This window comes from Pteropus vampyrus, unplaced genomic scaffold (genome assembly GCF_000151845.1).
Source record: "Pteropus vampyrus isolate Shadow unplaced genomic scaffold, Pvam_2.0 Scaffold177, whole genome shotgun sequence".
In the NCBI taxonomy this organism is placed as follows: Eukaryota; Metazoa; Chordata; class Mammalia; order Chiroptera; family Pteropodidae; genus Pteropus; species Pteropus vampyrus.
Genome location: NW_011888958.1, coordinates 2,733,759 through 2,748,197, shown reverse-complemented (window position 1 = coordinate 2,748,197; position 14,439 = coordinate 2,733,759). Strand labels below are relative to the sequence as shown.

The 14,439-nt window shown below is 44.1% G+C and overlaps 1 protein-coding gene across 1 annotated transcript in view; it reads right to left on the bottom strand.

The window, feature by feature from the left end:
- The window catches only part of DPF3 (double PHD fingers 3), a 204,006-nt gene that overhangs the window by 48,808 nt on the left and 140,759 nt on the right, over positions 1 to 14,439 (bottom strand). Inside the window, exons 4-5 of the mRNA XM_011370920.2 lie at positions 9,959 to 10,086; positions 3,672 to 3,767 (exon numbers count right to left, since the gene is read on the bottom strand). Coding sequence (XP_011369222.1) covers positions 3,672 to 3,767; positions 9,959 to 10,086 — 224 coding nt within the window. The remainder of the gene's footprint in view (positions 1 to 3,671; positions 3,768 to 9,958; positions 10,087 to 14,439) is intronic.

Here is a 14,439-nt window from a genome sequence, read left to right as displayed (position 1 = left end):
ACCAAGCCAGAATTACAGGAAATGTTGGAGGGACTTCTTAAAGAAGAAAAAATATGTATCAAAAACAGGAATAAAGAATGGTAACAACTACATTCCTATCAATAAGTATCTTAAATAGAAAAGAATAAGTGCTCCAACCAAAAGATAGAGTGGCTGAAAGGATAAGAAAACAAGACCCCTACATATGATAAGGAAGGGGATGGAAAAAGATATCGCTTTGATGGACCTAGAAAGTATTTAAGTTGGACAGAGAAAGATAAACACTATATGATTTCACTTATATGCAGAATTGAAGGAATAAAAGAACAAACTAATCAAAAGCAGACTCACAAATATAGTTAGTAGTTGATAGTTGGGCACAGGGAGCATGGCAGAGGAAATACAGTTAGCATTAATATGATGGCTAAGTGGAGGGCCAGGGGAGGGAGGGAACAATTGGAGGGGATCGTTTTATGAACATTATAGATGTCTAACCAATGTACTATATACTTGAAACTAAATAAATTTTTTTTTTTTTTAAAAAAGTGGCTGAATTGAGGCTGTGGGTGAAGCAGCTTCACACATTTATTCCAGAACAGGCAGGCTCACCCACACTCTTCCAGGTCCTCCTATGGCTCCCACCATGGGTGACATGTCCACGATGTCACAGCACAGTGCAGAGCCATTCAACTGCCCGTTGCCCAGATGAGGTGGGCCAGGAGCTATTCTAGGGTCCATCCAGCCCCTTCACTGTGTTCAGGTCTTCCTTCGGCTCCCACAAAGCTGAAATGTGACTTTTTCTTTTTCTTTGTCATCATTCAATCATTCATTCAATAAACTGGTCATTAGCCATATGCTGGGCACTGGGCCACACATGACCTGGTGGAAAAAGTACAGACCTGTGTTCAAATCCTGACTTCTTCCTTACTAGGTTGGATGACCTAGAGCAAGTTACTTAACCTCTCTGGAAGTGATAATACGTGTTGGAATGAAAGAAGCAGTGCCGATCAACAGAAATATAATGCAAATCACACATGTCATTTTAAATTTTCCAGTAGACACATTTTTAAAAAAGAGTAAAAAGAAACAGGTGCAATTAGTTTTAATAATACATTTTACTTAACCCAATATATTCAAAATATTATCATTTCAATATGTAATATAAAAAATATGAATGAGTTGTTCTGCATTCTTTTCGTACTATGTCTTAGAAATCTGGTATGTGTTTTACATTTACAGCACATTTCATTTTGAACCAATAACATTTCAAGTGCTCAGTAGCCACATGTGGCCAGTACGGTAATGCGGTATTAAAGTACATAGCCATCACTCTCCACGTGGTAGCTCTTATGTAAAGAGTCTCATCACATTGTTTGGTATATAGTAAGTACACAGTAAGTACAAATGGCTGCTACCGCTGATGTTCTTACAGAGAAGATATCCTATTCATATTTGATGACTGTGAGTTCAATAGTCTAGGTTTAGGTTGAGAGTGGAGAAGATGTGAAGAGGACTATTTCCCCCTCCACAATCTACTCAACTAAGTTTGGTTTGGGCTGAGGGAAGGGATGGAAGCAGGCTGGAGGTGACCAAGCTCTTCGAGTTCACGAAAGGCCCAGAAATTCCACATTCTATGCCTCCTTTAACGATGGAATTAGATAATCTTATACTGTAACCTCCAATGAACTCATGGAGCTCATCAGTGGCTGCTAAAGCAATTAGGTGAAAACTCGATGGGCAACTCTATAAGAAGAGATCAGGCTGACGATGCCCAAACTGCATTTACATCCTGATGTGACACCAGGTGAAGCACGCGTTACACCTAGGAAAGATTCTTGCCCCACCAAAAATATTTACACACATACAGAGTATCTTGAATCTCACCAAATCCCTAATCAAACCACCAGTTTTCAGGAAATAAAGAGGATAGAGGAACACATTCAATACAACCAGTCCGCCAAATCTAGAATGTTGAGAAATTCTGTAAGACCAACCACCGAAGTTCTTCAACGAATAAATGGCACGGAGAAAAAAACATTTATGCATGTGTGTGGTAACATATAGCAAGGAAGCGGTATGCTGTAGAATACAAGAAGTTTATGTTTCAAACAAAACAACTGTGAAAAGCATTTTTTAAAAAATCAGGGGGAAATGATCAGGAACTGGATAATAGATATTAGAATAATTGTTCTTTTTATTGGGTATAATAGTGATATCTTAGAGATATACATTGAGGTATGTTCGGGTTAAATGATAAAATATCTAGGACTTGCTTTCAAATATTCCATACATAAAAATATAAAACATACAACCAGCGAAAAGTGAGAGAAAAGAATAGATAAAACAAGATTGTCGAAACATTGATCATTGCTGAAGCCGGGTGGCAACTGTCTAAGACAGCAGTCCCCAACTTTTTGGCACCAGGGACCAGAGCTCCTATGAGAATCTAATGCCTGATGATCTGAGGTGGAGCTGAGGCGGTGATGCTAGTGCTGGGGAGTGGCTGCAAATACAGATGAAGCTTCGCTCCCTCGCCCGCCACTCACCACCTGCTGTGCAGATATAAAAATGTGCAGCATCAGAGGGCTGCCTGGCCCAGACTGAGAAAGCCCAGCTTTTGTCAACAGGTTAGAGGATCTCAGCTCAGTGTAGACAGCACTGGAGCACTTGAAGCAGTCACCTAGGAACTTGCATATGATATAGCTTTCCAAGCATACCCCGGACCTGCTAAATCAGAACTTCTAGGAGTAGGCCCTGGGAATCTGCATTTGACAGGCTTTCCTGGTGATTCTGATGTATACCAAGGCATGAGAACCACAGGAATAGAAAGGCTTGCCTTAATTATCACTATATCCAAACCCCCAGGGTACCCAGGTCTAGCCTTTTGTCTACGGGAAAGTAAGGGTCCTGCCAGTGCCTGAAGGAGCCAGACAGGCCTGAGAGTTAATCCCTGGATATAAAGCCGCGGTCTACCCCCAGAGGTCCCTCCCCAACTGGTTATTATCAGACATCCTTGCAGACGGACCCCTGAAGGTGACCACCAAAAGCCTCTTTGGGCTCGAACATGAGGACTCTGAGGACCAACCTGAAACCACCACCCTGGTTTGGCTCCCTACCCTCAGCACCACTCTCACATTCTTATTCTTTCCACCACAGATTTCCCCTCTGCCATTCCCCAGGTGTCTGTTTTGTTGTTGTTGTTGTTTTGTTTTGTTTTGTTTTCTACATTCCAGGATCACAAAAGCCTCAAAGTCCAAGCCATACCTGCTTGGCAACCATCAGCTGTGGTCCTTATGCTTTCCCAGCATGATCCTACTCTCTTGACTAGTGAAGAGCACCCCAAAGCAGGTATCTTGACCCTGTCATTCTGGGGCAGTCCCAGGGACAGGGAACTTTCAACTTTCTTTTATGACCAAGTAATGGGGACAACTGTCAGATTTTCCTTGTCCTCTACCCTCACCCTGATCCCACCCCCAACCTTCTCTGGACCCTCGCTCTCCTCTTAGGACACCCTCTGACTCTCCTTTCTCTTGCCAGCTTTAAACTCTTGCAGGCTATCACCCAGGATCGCAGCCCTGCTGGAGTTTTCCTTTCTGAGTTTTCTGCAAGGAAGGCCACGGGTATGATCTCTCTCTAGCTGCATTTTGAAAGCAGAGGCCAACGTTTCGCAAAGTCCTGGCGTCCCAACTTACCCGTCCTCTGGTCCTGTTCTTTCTCTTGGGAATATCCTCTTCTAAATCCTCTTCTTCATTTCCTTCTTCTACATTTTCATCATTTTCCAAAACCCTCTGAAATGACAAGAAAATGAAGAGAAGGGTTGAGGAATGCAAAAGAGAAAACCATTAGAGGGGAGTCTGGGCGGTATTGCATTTTGTTGTTGTGTTTTAACAAAGTGAAGATGCTGCCATTGCTTGGGAAACAGGGCTTTCAAAATGCTGCCCAGAGTTTGAGCCCTCGGGGGTATCAATGTTCTCTCAAACCCTTAGGCCCCGTCCAGCCACGTCCTCCCAGGACACTGACCTTTTACCACTCTCTTTGCCCAGGAAAGGTTTTCTAAAAAGAGAATACTCTGGTGGGAGCAATTTTCTATGTGGACTCGGATGTTTTGTCAAGACTTACTTTCTTTAATGTAATTTTCCTTTTGTTAGTATGAAAATACATTTCTCTTTTTCTCGGCCATGCTAGAACCCATTTAATGGAAACAAGTAACTTCCTGTTTATCTGAACCGAATTTGACATTAATATGTCGTTCACAATCAGATACCCATTGCTATTTTTTTTTAAAATTGATTTTCATTACAGCACATTACTTATCGTGGACCTTAAAGATCATGAATTTACTCTCTCTTCAACAGTTTGCAGCAGAGAATCCCATTTCCATTTTACAGGTGAATAAACTGAGGCTGAAAACAGGTCTGACTACTTAAGATCATACAACGAATCAAAACCAAAGCCAGGTCAGGTTCGTCAGCTCACAGTTTCCCATTTGTTTCTCAGCCACGTGTCCGAAGATCCCAAGGTGTATTATGGCTTACCCTTGCTATAGGGGCGTGAGTACTTCATTTCCCTTGGAGAAAGAGGGTCAGGAATGCATCTCTAGGTTTAAGGGAGGGATAAGAGATTGTGGCAGAGGACCCAGCCCTCAGAGTGGGGGTAAGATAAGGAGATAGAGCATGGAGCTCACTGGACTCCATGTCAGGGGCCCTGGGAGTTTCTTTAAGGGCTCACTGTGTGACCTTGGGTGAGTCATCCTCTCTTCATGCCTCTTTCCCCAATTATAAAAATAGGAATTCATTCACTCATTCAACCAACAAACATTTGTCTAGTGTTGACTATATAGCAGGTGCTATGCTAGACAAGCCACAAAATGGCTACAGTCCCAGCTCCAAATGGATTTTAAAAGTCTAGTGAAGGGAGGACAGATTTAAACAACATATATAACCGATATAATTACAATTGCTGTAAAAACAGTGACAGGCAAGTTCAAGCTGCTATTAGAATGCGTTAGAAGGAAATTTAAGTAATCTGAGGGTCAGGTTACTTAAGGCTCACCTAAGGAAGTGACCTAAGAAATTTGGGATGTAAAGGAGAAAAAAAGACTAGTTTTGGAATGGGGAAAGGGAGGAAGAAGGAAAGGAAAGTATTCTAGGCAGAGGGAATAGCATAAGCAAACTCCCTGAGGCAGGGAAAAGAACATGACTTGTCCAGGAAGCAGAAAGACGCCAATGTGACCAGAGCTCAGTGGCTCAGGAAGAGACTGGCATAAGATGAGGCTAGGAAGGTGGTCGTTTATCATGTTATACAGGATAAGAGCATCCACCCATTCTGTGGTGATGGTGTGGCAATCACACGACGATGAAAAGGTTTAAAAAGCAGCACGCACTGCACTGACATCTGATAACATCATCATTGTTCAAGTGGCCTCCTGGACAATGCCTGTGGCCTGTCCTCAAAGCAGGAAGCCCAGGAGTGAGTTACCAGTGACCTCCTCCCACTGCCTTCTTGCCAGAGAATTCTATTCCAATCACTGGGATCAGGATACTGCTACTTATCAAATCCTCCCAAAGAACTCAAAACAGGTCTAGTAAATTCTTCTCTGACATCTCTACTAGGTTTATTTGGGAAGCCAACATGAGTCTCTCGGCAAACCTTAGCCATCTAACAGAGAAGCGTTGTCTGCTGGACACGACCTCTGACCTACAGCTAGGAAGCACTGGCACAAGCCTCCTGTCCTCCCTGTATCTAGGCTTCCTGAACGGTAAATGGGAACATGAGTAAACGCCAACCAAGACAAGGACAAGCCAAATGCTCTGCAGCCTTCGATGAAAAGATATAATATAAATATGAGGTATTGTTATTACGACTATTGCTGTTGTTCGTACAGCCATCTTGCAAACTTTCTGGGTCTTGAAGTCATTTAATCACGGTAAGTTCCACGTGCCTCAAATTTAAAGGTCATTGCCTCTAGCATCTGAGCACAATTCTGATTCCTCTCATTTTTTATTATGAAGATATTACCTGTGATATGGACTCTAGGTTGGTAAGTGAAAGATTGGCGAAGGAGGCTAAGTTAGTCCCCAGAAGTGCCACATAGCCTCAATGTCCAGGAGTAAACTGACTTCTCCCTCGGGCTCCATTCCTCCCATTTCCCATCCACTTCTCTAGGTCTCTAGAATCTCTCATATGTGTCCCAGATTGACAGCAGCCACCCCAACGTGTTTGCATTTCCTTTGACATGACCCTGATACCAGAAGCCTCTCTACCTAACTGGGGAGGAGGCAGAAGTCTCTAACAAAGGTCGCACTCAGAGTACAGGAAGCAGAGGGGGCGTCCTGTATGGGGAGTAAAGGGCAGGGGTATTCAGCTAGACATGCAGCTGATGCCCCCCAGTAACACTCTTGCATCCCCTCTCCAAGGACATTATCTGAAAAATAAACACATTTTAAAATAACTTTTCTCGCTGTTACTTTAAACAGTCTTTATGATGATGATAACAATGGTTTGCAGTTGTGCTTTTAAAAAAAAGAAAAAGGAATTCCTCTTTATTTAAAGACTCCATTATCTTTGGCCTGGGAAACTATAAAAATCTCCTGATTTCCCTCTTTCTGCTTTTGGCCCTCCATCCAGTCTCCTCTCCAAGCAAGGACCAAAGAGATCCTGATCCTGATGAAACTCAAATTCACTGTCCTGAATAAAGGCCTCCATATGGTTTCCTTTTTCATTTCCCATGAAATCAAGAGCCTCTTCCATGTCCTGGGAGGCTGAAGTGGTCTGCCCCCCACCCCTACCCCTCCAACTCCGTCCTAGGCTCGTCTCTCCCTGGGGCTGTGCTCCAGCCACACCGGCCTTCTGTCTGTTCTTTCAACACAGCAAGCTCAGACCTATCTTGATGACTCTGAGCAAACTGTTCCTCTGCCCAGAAAGCTCTTCCCTAGGATCCTCACTTTGCTGGCTCCTTCTCATCCCATAGGACTGAGGTTAAATCCCTGTCTTCCCTTAGGATGCTACCTAGAATCCGTTCCTCTTCTTATTCTGAATCTTCATACTCTTGTTCTTTTCCCGGCATTGACCCTGAAATGTGACTATTCTGTTTGTTTACTTGCTTTCTGTCTGTATGTCACTCCAGAATATAAGTATAAGTGGAGAGGACAGGTCTCTCCTGATTTCTCTGTTTCCCTAGAACCTAGCACAATGCCTGCTCAGAGGAAGCACTCAATAAACTTTGGTCGAATGAATGAAAAAATGAATAAAACTGTCCATTTACTACATATGTACTTTATTTTAATAATCAAGCCCATAAAGACACGTAAACTCATTTGGCTTATGGTCCCGGTTTCAGCCCCAAGCTCTGTACATTGCAGACATTCAGTTTACATCAGGGATGATGGTGATGATGATTCCACAGTGACAACCCATATACTGGCCCAATGCTGCCTAAGAAGAACTCAAACCCACCATTGGCTTTAAAGGGAAAAGTCTACCTGTCACTAGAGCATCAAGACTTCTGGGAAATGGTTCCATCCCATTCACTGATGAAGTCACATTACAGTAAATGAGCAATATAAATGTGACAGATATTGACTCCAAAGGTCTGAAAGTCCAAAAACGGGGGGTCCTCCCACAAGGAGATATATGAATAGCAAAAAAAATTTTTCAAATTTTTAAAGTACTAGATACCCTAAATGTCAGAGATAAGAAGAGATCCTTCCAGCTGTGGGGGGAATCAAGAAAGCCTTCATGGGGAAGATGGCTTTGGAGCTGAGCCTAAAAGATGGGTAGAATTGGTACACGTGGAGATGGAAGAAAGGTACATCAGATAAATGGCCCAGCATGACCAAAGGCACAGAGGGAAGAAGGCTGAGGAGTAGAGAAAGTAAAGGACTAGTGGGAAATAAGCCTGGAATCTAGGTTAGGAGCAGAGAGAAGAGGCCCAGGAAAGTCACACTCATCACTGCAGATTTATTTAGTAGGAAACAAAAGTGTTTTAGCTAAATTTTTAGTAATGGGGTAGCATAAGCAGAGCTTTGTTTCAGGATGAAAGGTCAATTAAAGTAAGCTATGTTGAAGAGGAGCTGGGGTAACTCAGTAAATATTTATTCTGCACCTACTATGTGCCAGGCATCGTTTGGATGCTTGAGATATTTAAGTGCGCAAGACAGACAAAGACTCCTGCCTTTGAGGAGTTTACATTCGACTGGAAGAAAAGAGAAAATAAATAAAGTACATTAGATGGTGATAAGAGCTGGGGGCGTGGGGAAGAAAAGGAAAGCGGAGTCAAAGACTCGGGGGTGCTGGCGGTGGGCAGGGGACAGCACAGCTGTATTACATACGATGGCCAGGATGCCTCAGAGAGAAGAGATAGAAGCAAAAACTTGAAGAAGATGAGGTAGAGAGACAACAGGCTATCTGGCGAGAGGACTTTGCCAGCAGAGGAAACAGCCAGAGCAAAGCTCAAGGGCTTGGTGTATCCAGGAGCAGCACAAAGAGGCCAGGGTGCCTAGAGCAGCGTGAGAGAGGGAAAGAGGAAGCACCGAGTCAAAGAGAGGTAGGAGGACCTCGACTTTCACTCTGGAGGAACAGGAGCCCAGGCAGGGTTCTGAGCACAGGAATGACAGGATCTGGCTTAAGTTTTAAAAGGCTCCCTCCTGGCCATGAGCAGGGGGATCATTCAGAAAGCCATTGCAACAGTTCAGACAGGAGATCAGAGTGGCTTAGACCAGGGCAGTCACAGTGGATGTGGTGAGAAGGGGCTACGCTCTGGATTTACGGTGCGGGCTCAAGTCAACAGGATTCCTGATGAATTGGATGTTGGGTGTGAGAGAAAGACAGGCATCGAAGATGACTCCAGTTGTGTCAGATAAATAAAAGCAGCCATCAATAAGGATCTGTACTAGGGCTGTAGCTCTGTGAAGTCGGGGAAGGAACAACTATAAGACATGTTGTGACGACTAAATGGAAAAAGACTTGACCATTCATCTGAACACAGGAATGGCAGAGAAAGAAGCCAGGCTGACTGATTCATTCAACATCTTTCTTGAGACCGGACTCTGCTGGGCATATGCAAGGCCCGAGGGTGAACACGACAGCATGGTCTCTGATCCGATGGAACTCACAGACTGGTAAGACTTATGAAGCAAACCAAACATCCAGCTGTTATTAATTTAATGATAATGTTAATAAATTAATGTATAAATATTAATTTGGATATAAAGATAATAAATGTGTAATATATCGAATGCATAAAATATGAAATTTAACATAAAATATGAATTTATTGTAAATATAATTTAATTTTAATAATTATATTTCACAATTGATACTACTATTTAATATTTGTATTATTTAACATTATCACAACACTCTGCCAACCACTGTAGTCAACCATGGGATCGTTGAATAGATAAGGAATGGTTAGAGCACATGTTATAATCCTGCGTGGTGTGAGCGTCCTAGTGTGAACAGAGGCTGGTGAACACAAGGGACAGAAGCCACCAAACCTGCCTGGAGAGTGACCTCTAAACTGGCTCTAAAGAAGGAATGGATGGTGCTGTGATAGGGCCGAGGGAACTAGAGCAGAGGATGGGGTGGGAGGCAGGGGCGGGGTGAGGCAGGGACTCACGTGGCACCAGCTGATGCAGACAACCCTAGGGTTTCGAGCCCAGACTGCGGACTGTTCACTCCATCTGTTTTGCTAACCACTATGCCCCCAGCACCTAGCACACAGCAAGCCCAAAAAACACATTTTGAGTATATAAATAGAGAGATCAAGGAAGAGGGACGGATTTGAGGGGAACAATGACTTCTTCTGGGAGACGTGTTAAATCAGAAAAAAATTTGCAAGCTTCCTGCAACGGCACCACAAGGCAGTTTGAGATGCAGCCCTGGCCCTTGAGAGGAGGCCTCAAGCTGGTGCTGGAGGTCTAGAAGGATGCCGGCAGTGCTCTGGGGGCGCCCCACCCCCACTGGGGCACAGAAATACCTGTATTTCCTGGATGCTTTCCTCCTCTCTGGCGTCCACCTTCTTCTCAACCCCCTCGCCGCGGAGCAAGGCTTCCAGTGTGGTGCTCTCGGAGGTGAACCCATCCTTCTTCAGGGGCAGCTCCACTTCTGAACAACAAGGACAGAAAAGCAGAGTCAGGCCACTAGAAGCAGGAGAAACAGGAGGGGCAGAAGAGATGACCTTTGAGGGCATGCAGGAAGCAGAGCTCCGGGGTAGGACTCAAGACACCCCGTGCTCTCTCCTCTGGGTGGAACAGGACACTGGAGTTGAGTCCAGCTTTTCTGACTCCAGCCCACGATCCCAGAGATAGATTCCTGCCCTGGCTGGTCCCTCAGAGACAGCAGAGGCAGAGCAGAAAGGGCACCAAATGGACATGGGGTTGTATGGCCTAAGTCTCAGTCCCGCTTCTGCCACTCTCCGGCCCTATGACTTTTGGCAAGGCGGGCAAGGTGCTCAAGGACCCCAGAGCCTTTTTCTTGCATCTGCGAAGTGAGGATAACAATGCCAAGCACCTCCACAGGGCCATTTTGTGGGGCACAAATGTGTTCCTTTACATTAAAGTGCTTTGAAAACTCTACAGCAATACACCGATGCTGGCCTCTCCTCTTATTATTCTCTCCCTCTAGCCCGACTCTTGTGTGGCAACTCTATGACCTCCCCTTGGCCATGCCGGCTTCCCAGCTTTAGTGTGCTCCGTGAAGAGTTATTTCAGTCTCAGAGAGGCTGTTCCCATCAACTCACTGAGAAAGCGAAGTCCTCTAAGACCAAGGGGAGAGGAAGAGTGGGAGCAGATGCCTAACGAGCCCCAGATCAGCAGCTGGAAGCTGCAGTGCCTTCACGCCAGGGCATTTTTTCTGCAGACATCAGGAGTTTGATCGGCTACTGGGGCTTGAGTCCTGGAGCCAACCGAGGAATGGCAGCCAGAGCTGGCCTTGCCCAAGAGAGAGACTAGAGAGAAGCTGAACTCTTTTCTCAACATGTCCCCCAAACTCCTAACCCAAAGGAGGGTTGTTTTATTTTTGTTTTTCATTAAAAACAGAAACCTCAGGTACAGGTGATCATTTTGGATTTACTAGAAAGTATTCCTCTGATCCAGTACCTCATACCCCTGCCCCCAACAATTAGACGTACAGTCCCCACCTAGATCGGATAAGATGGGTGCAAGAATATGAGGGAATGGGGCCCTGGTAAACGGTCAGGGAAAATAAATGGCCCATTCATATGGGGGGGTTGAGAGATTAGTGTGCGGACTATTTACAGAGGTGTGGGCAGAAAGGAACAACACGGAATGGTGAAGCACCCCAGGGGAGTTAACGGCGGGGAGCCATTACCACTTCTATTCCTGGAGGGACAGACGAACCTGGAGAGAGCACCATAGCAGAGCTCCCTGGTAGGAGCTGTGACTTGCTGCAGAGGAGCCCTGCCCCTGTGAGCTCATGGGTGAGAAACCAAGGCATGGGGACACGTAGCCTAACCTTCCTCTCCTTCCATCCTCATCCTCCTGCTCTGCCCTCCCACTGGCTAATCTCAGCCGGAAGCCAGAGAGCAAGGGGGCCCCATGGATGCAGCCCACTAAGGTCAGCTTCCTGGGGCCCAGTGTAACAGACGAAGACTGGATCTGGGAAAGTAAATGGAAATAACCAGCACAATCAAGCCCTGCTCCACTGGGCTTTATTCTGACTCAGCTGAACTCTACCTACACTTTCCATCCCCTCCACCAGAACCAGATGCGGGCTGACCAGTCCACAAGGAAGGTGCGCTGGCATCCAATTAAAACTGAAGAAATGCACACCCCTGGTGGCCAGTTCCCAGAAGAAGGTGGGAAGGAGAAAGAGTATCTAAAGTATCTTAAGAAACAAGGTCTTTGGGATCTCTCTTACCAAAAAAGTTAAACAGAGGACCCACCTCCATCAAGAAGCACTACCACCAAATCAACCACCTCTGAAATTCATCCATCTATCCTAGTCATTCTACAAATATTTACTGAGCACCTGCTATGTGACAACTGCTGTGCTGGAACTAGGCACATGAGGAGGTGAACCAAATAAAGATGGTCCTGGCCTTTAGGTGGTTTGCAATCTAAAGAGACAAACATTAAATACTAAAAAGAAAATAAATAGGCAATTACAAATAGTCATAAGGGCTATAGAGGAAAACAAAAGAATGAAATGTGAAGGAAGAATAAGGTGGCAGGGTGGGGGGGCAGGGGGGGTGGTGTCTACTTAAGTTCAGGGGATCAGGGAAGACCGTGTGATGAGTTACATTGAAGCGGAGTGTCAGAAAAATAGCCAACTGTCTGCTTTAATGAGTTCAAAGTGTGCAACTTCAGAGCCTGTTCCAATGACATATTACTCTTTCTCCCAAGTCAGAAAAGGCTTCCAAATGTCAAATTAAAACAATTAAAGTGTATCGCTTTATGTCCTATCCTCAGTCAAAAGAGAAAAGACAGCTGGTCACCATCCCTCAAATTTATAATAATCATTCAGATATATATTTGAAGTTCATATTTTAGTATCCCCTTAGCCTTCTCAACACCAAATAAATCCTATTTCCAGAATTGCACGTTTTAGTACTGAAAAATGCCTTACAGATCAACTGCTTTAATCACCTCATCTTATAAATGAGTCACCTGAGGCTCAGAGAAGTAACGTCACTGAAAGTCACACAGTAGGACAAGAATGCAACCAACCAAACGATCTTTTCTAAAAGCCGTTAAGATCATGACAAGAACCCGGCTTGTTGCATCTTTACCAGTAGTTTGTAGGCCCAGGCTGAGCCCTACTGGGCGTTGCTGTGTTTGTATACATGCAGGGTGCTTGGCACGTAGTAAACATTCCAAATGTGGCAGCTGTTATTGCTCTGCATCGCTTAATCCCCACCACCCCCCCCAAGAGATGCATACAGTTGTCCCATTTCACAGATGCGGACACTGTATCTTGGGTATAGAACTTGCTTAATATCACACAAAGTCCAGCCTTGACCCCAAACAGCCTTCAGAATCCATTCACGTAATTTCTAAGTTGTATAAACGTCACCTTGCCTCTCTTTGAGCTTTCCTTGAAAAGTCTTTTTCCACATCTTTGTGTATTTCCATTGCCTTCCTAGACTCTCACCATAGTTTTCACATTTCAAGAAAAAAGGCAGATCTCTGCTGAGGCTGAGGGCAGGTCTGTGTCACAATTGTGGGCTCCACTCTACCGAATGTCCCCATATGGTGTTCACCCTGCCGCAACAGTACTGACCCCACACAAAGGTTTTCACCAATTGAATTTCCTCCTCCTTCTCCTGCTCCTTCTTCCTCCCCTGGTAAATATTCCTCCATCCTACTTTCCCATAATTCAATCTACTCTCTTGGTCCTCTGGTCCTTTACCGGATGGGCACAATGGAAGAATCAAGAGGGAAAAGGGAGAACAGTGACATAGCTTCCCTACGTGCAAAGAGCTCAAAGACACCGCCAATAGCATCTAGAATCCAATCCCTTAATGAAGAAAGAGAAGGAGACCTTCCCAGGGTCACAGAAAAATTTAGTGGCATCATTCTTGCCTAATGACCAAGATATTTAATTGACTCATAGAAGTTCTGCTTTCAGACAGTCCTTGGAGTCAAACCATAACCTTGCCATATATTAGTTGAGGGACCATAGGCTAGTTACTTAAATCTCTAAGTTTCTGATTCCTTTGGTGTTAAGTGGGGATGATCATAGTATCTATTTCACAGTGTTGGTGTGAGAATTAACAAGGTAATACACTGTGTAAAGAAAACTTGGGAAAAAAAAAAAACTAGTGTGAGAAATAGTGAAAAATGAGGCTTATCAATTTTTGTTTTGTTTTCTATTCATAACTTAAGATTCAAAATTAGATCATATATTAAATCAAAGAACCCGAGATGTTCTGAGTGCCCTATAGATGTTACATATCATTAGTATAATCAAAGTTTTAATAATTCTGATTTTAATGGTATAGCCTCACTGTCTAATTGAAATATAATGCAAGCTACTTAGATAACTTTAAACTTTCTAGAAGCCACAGATTAAAAAGAGAAACAGGTGCAACCAATTTTAATAATATGTTTTCTCTAACCCAATATATCCAAAATATTATCATTTCAACATGCAATCAATATAAAACATATTAATGTAATATTTTCCATTCTTTTATTTGCATTAAGTCTTCAAAATCTGGCGTGCCTTTTACACTTTTAGTAAGCACATCTCAATTCAGATCAGCCACATTTCAAGTATTCCATAGCCAAATGTAGCTAGCGGCCGTTGTATTAGTGCAGGTTTACAGCACTGAAAGTAATGTTCACTATGATTTTGCTTCCAAAAAAAATGGAAGGACGTTAAATATGGTTCGAAATGTTGCCTGCTTAATACTCGGCCAAGCGCCATTCCAGGACAGCATAGTCATTGACCACTGGCAAACCCTAGTTTCGAAGCACTATGGGTAAGGCTTGCATG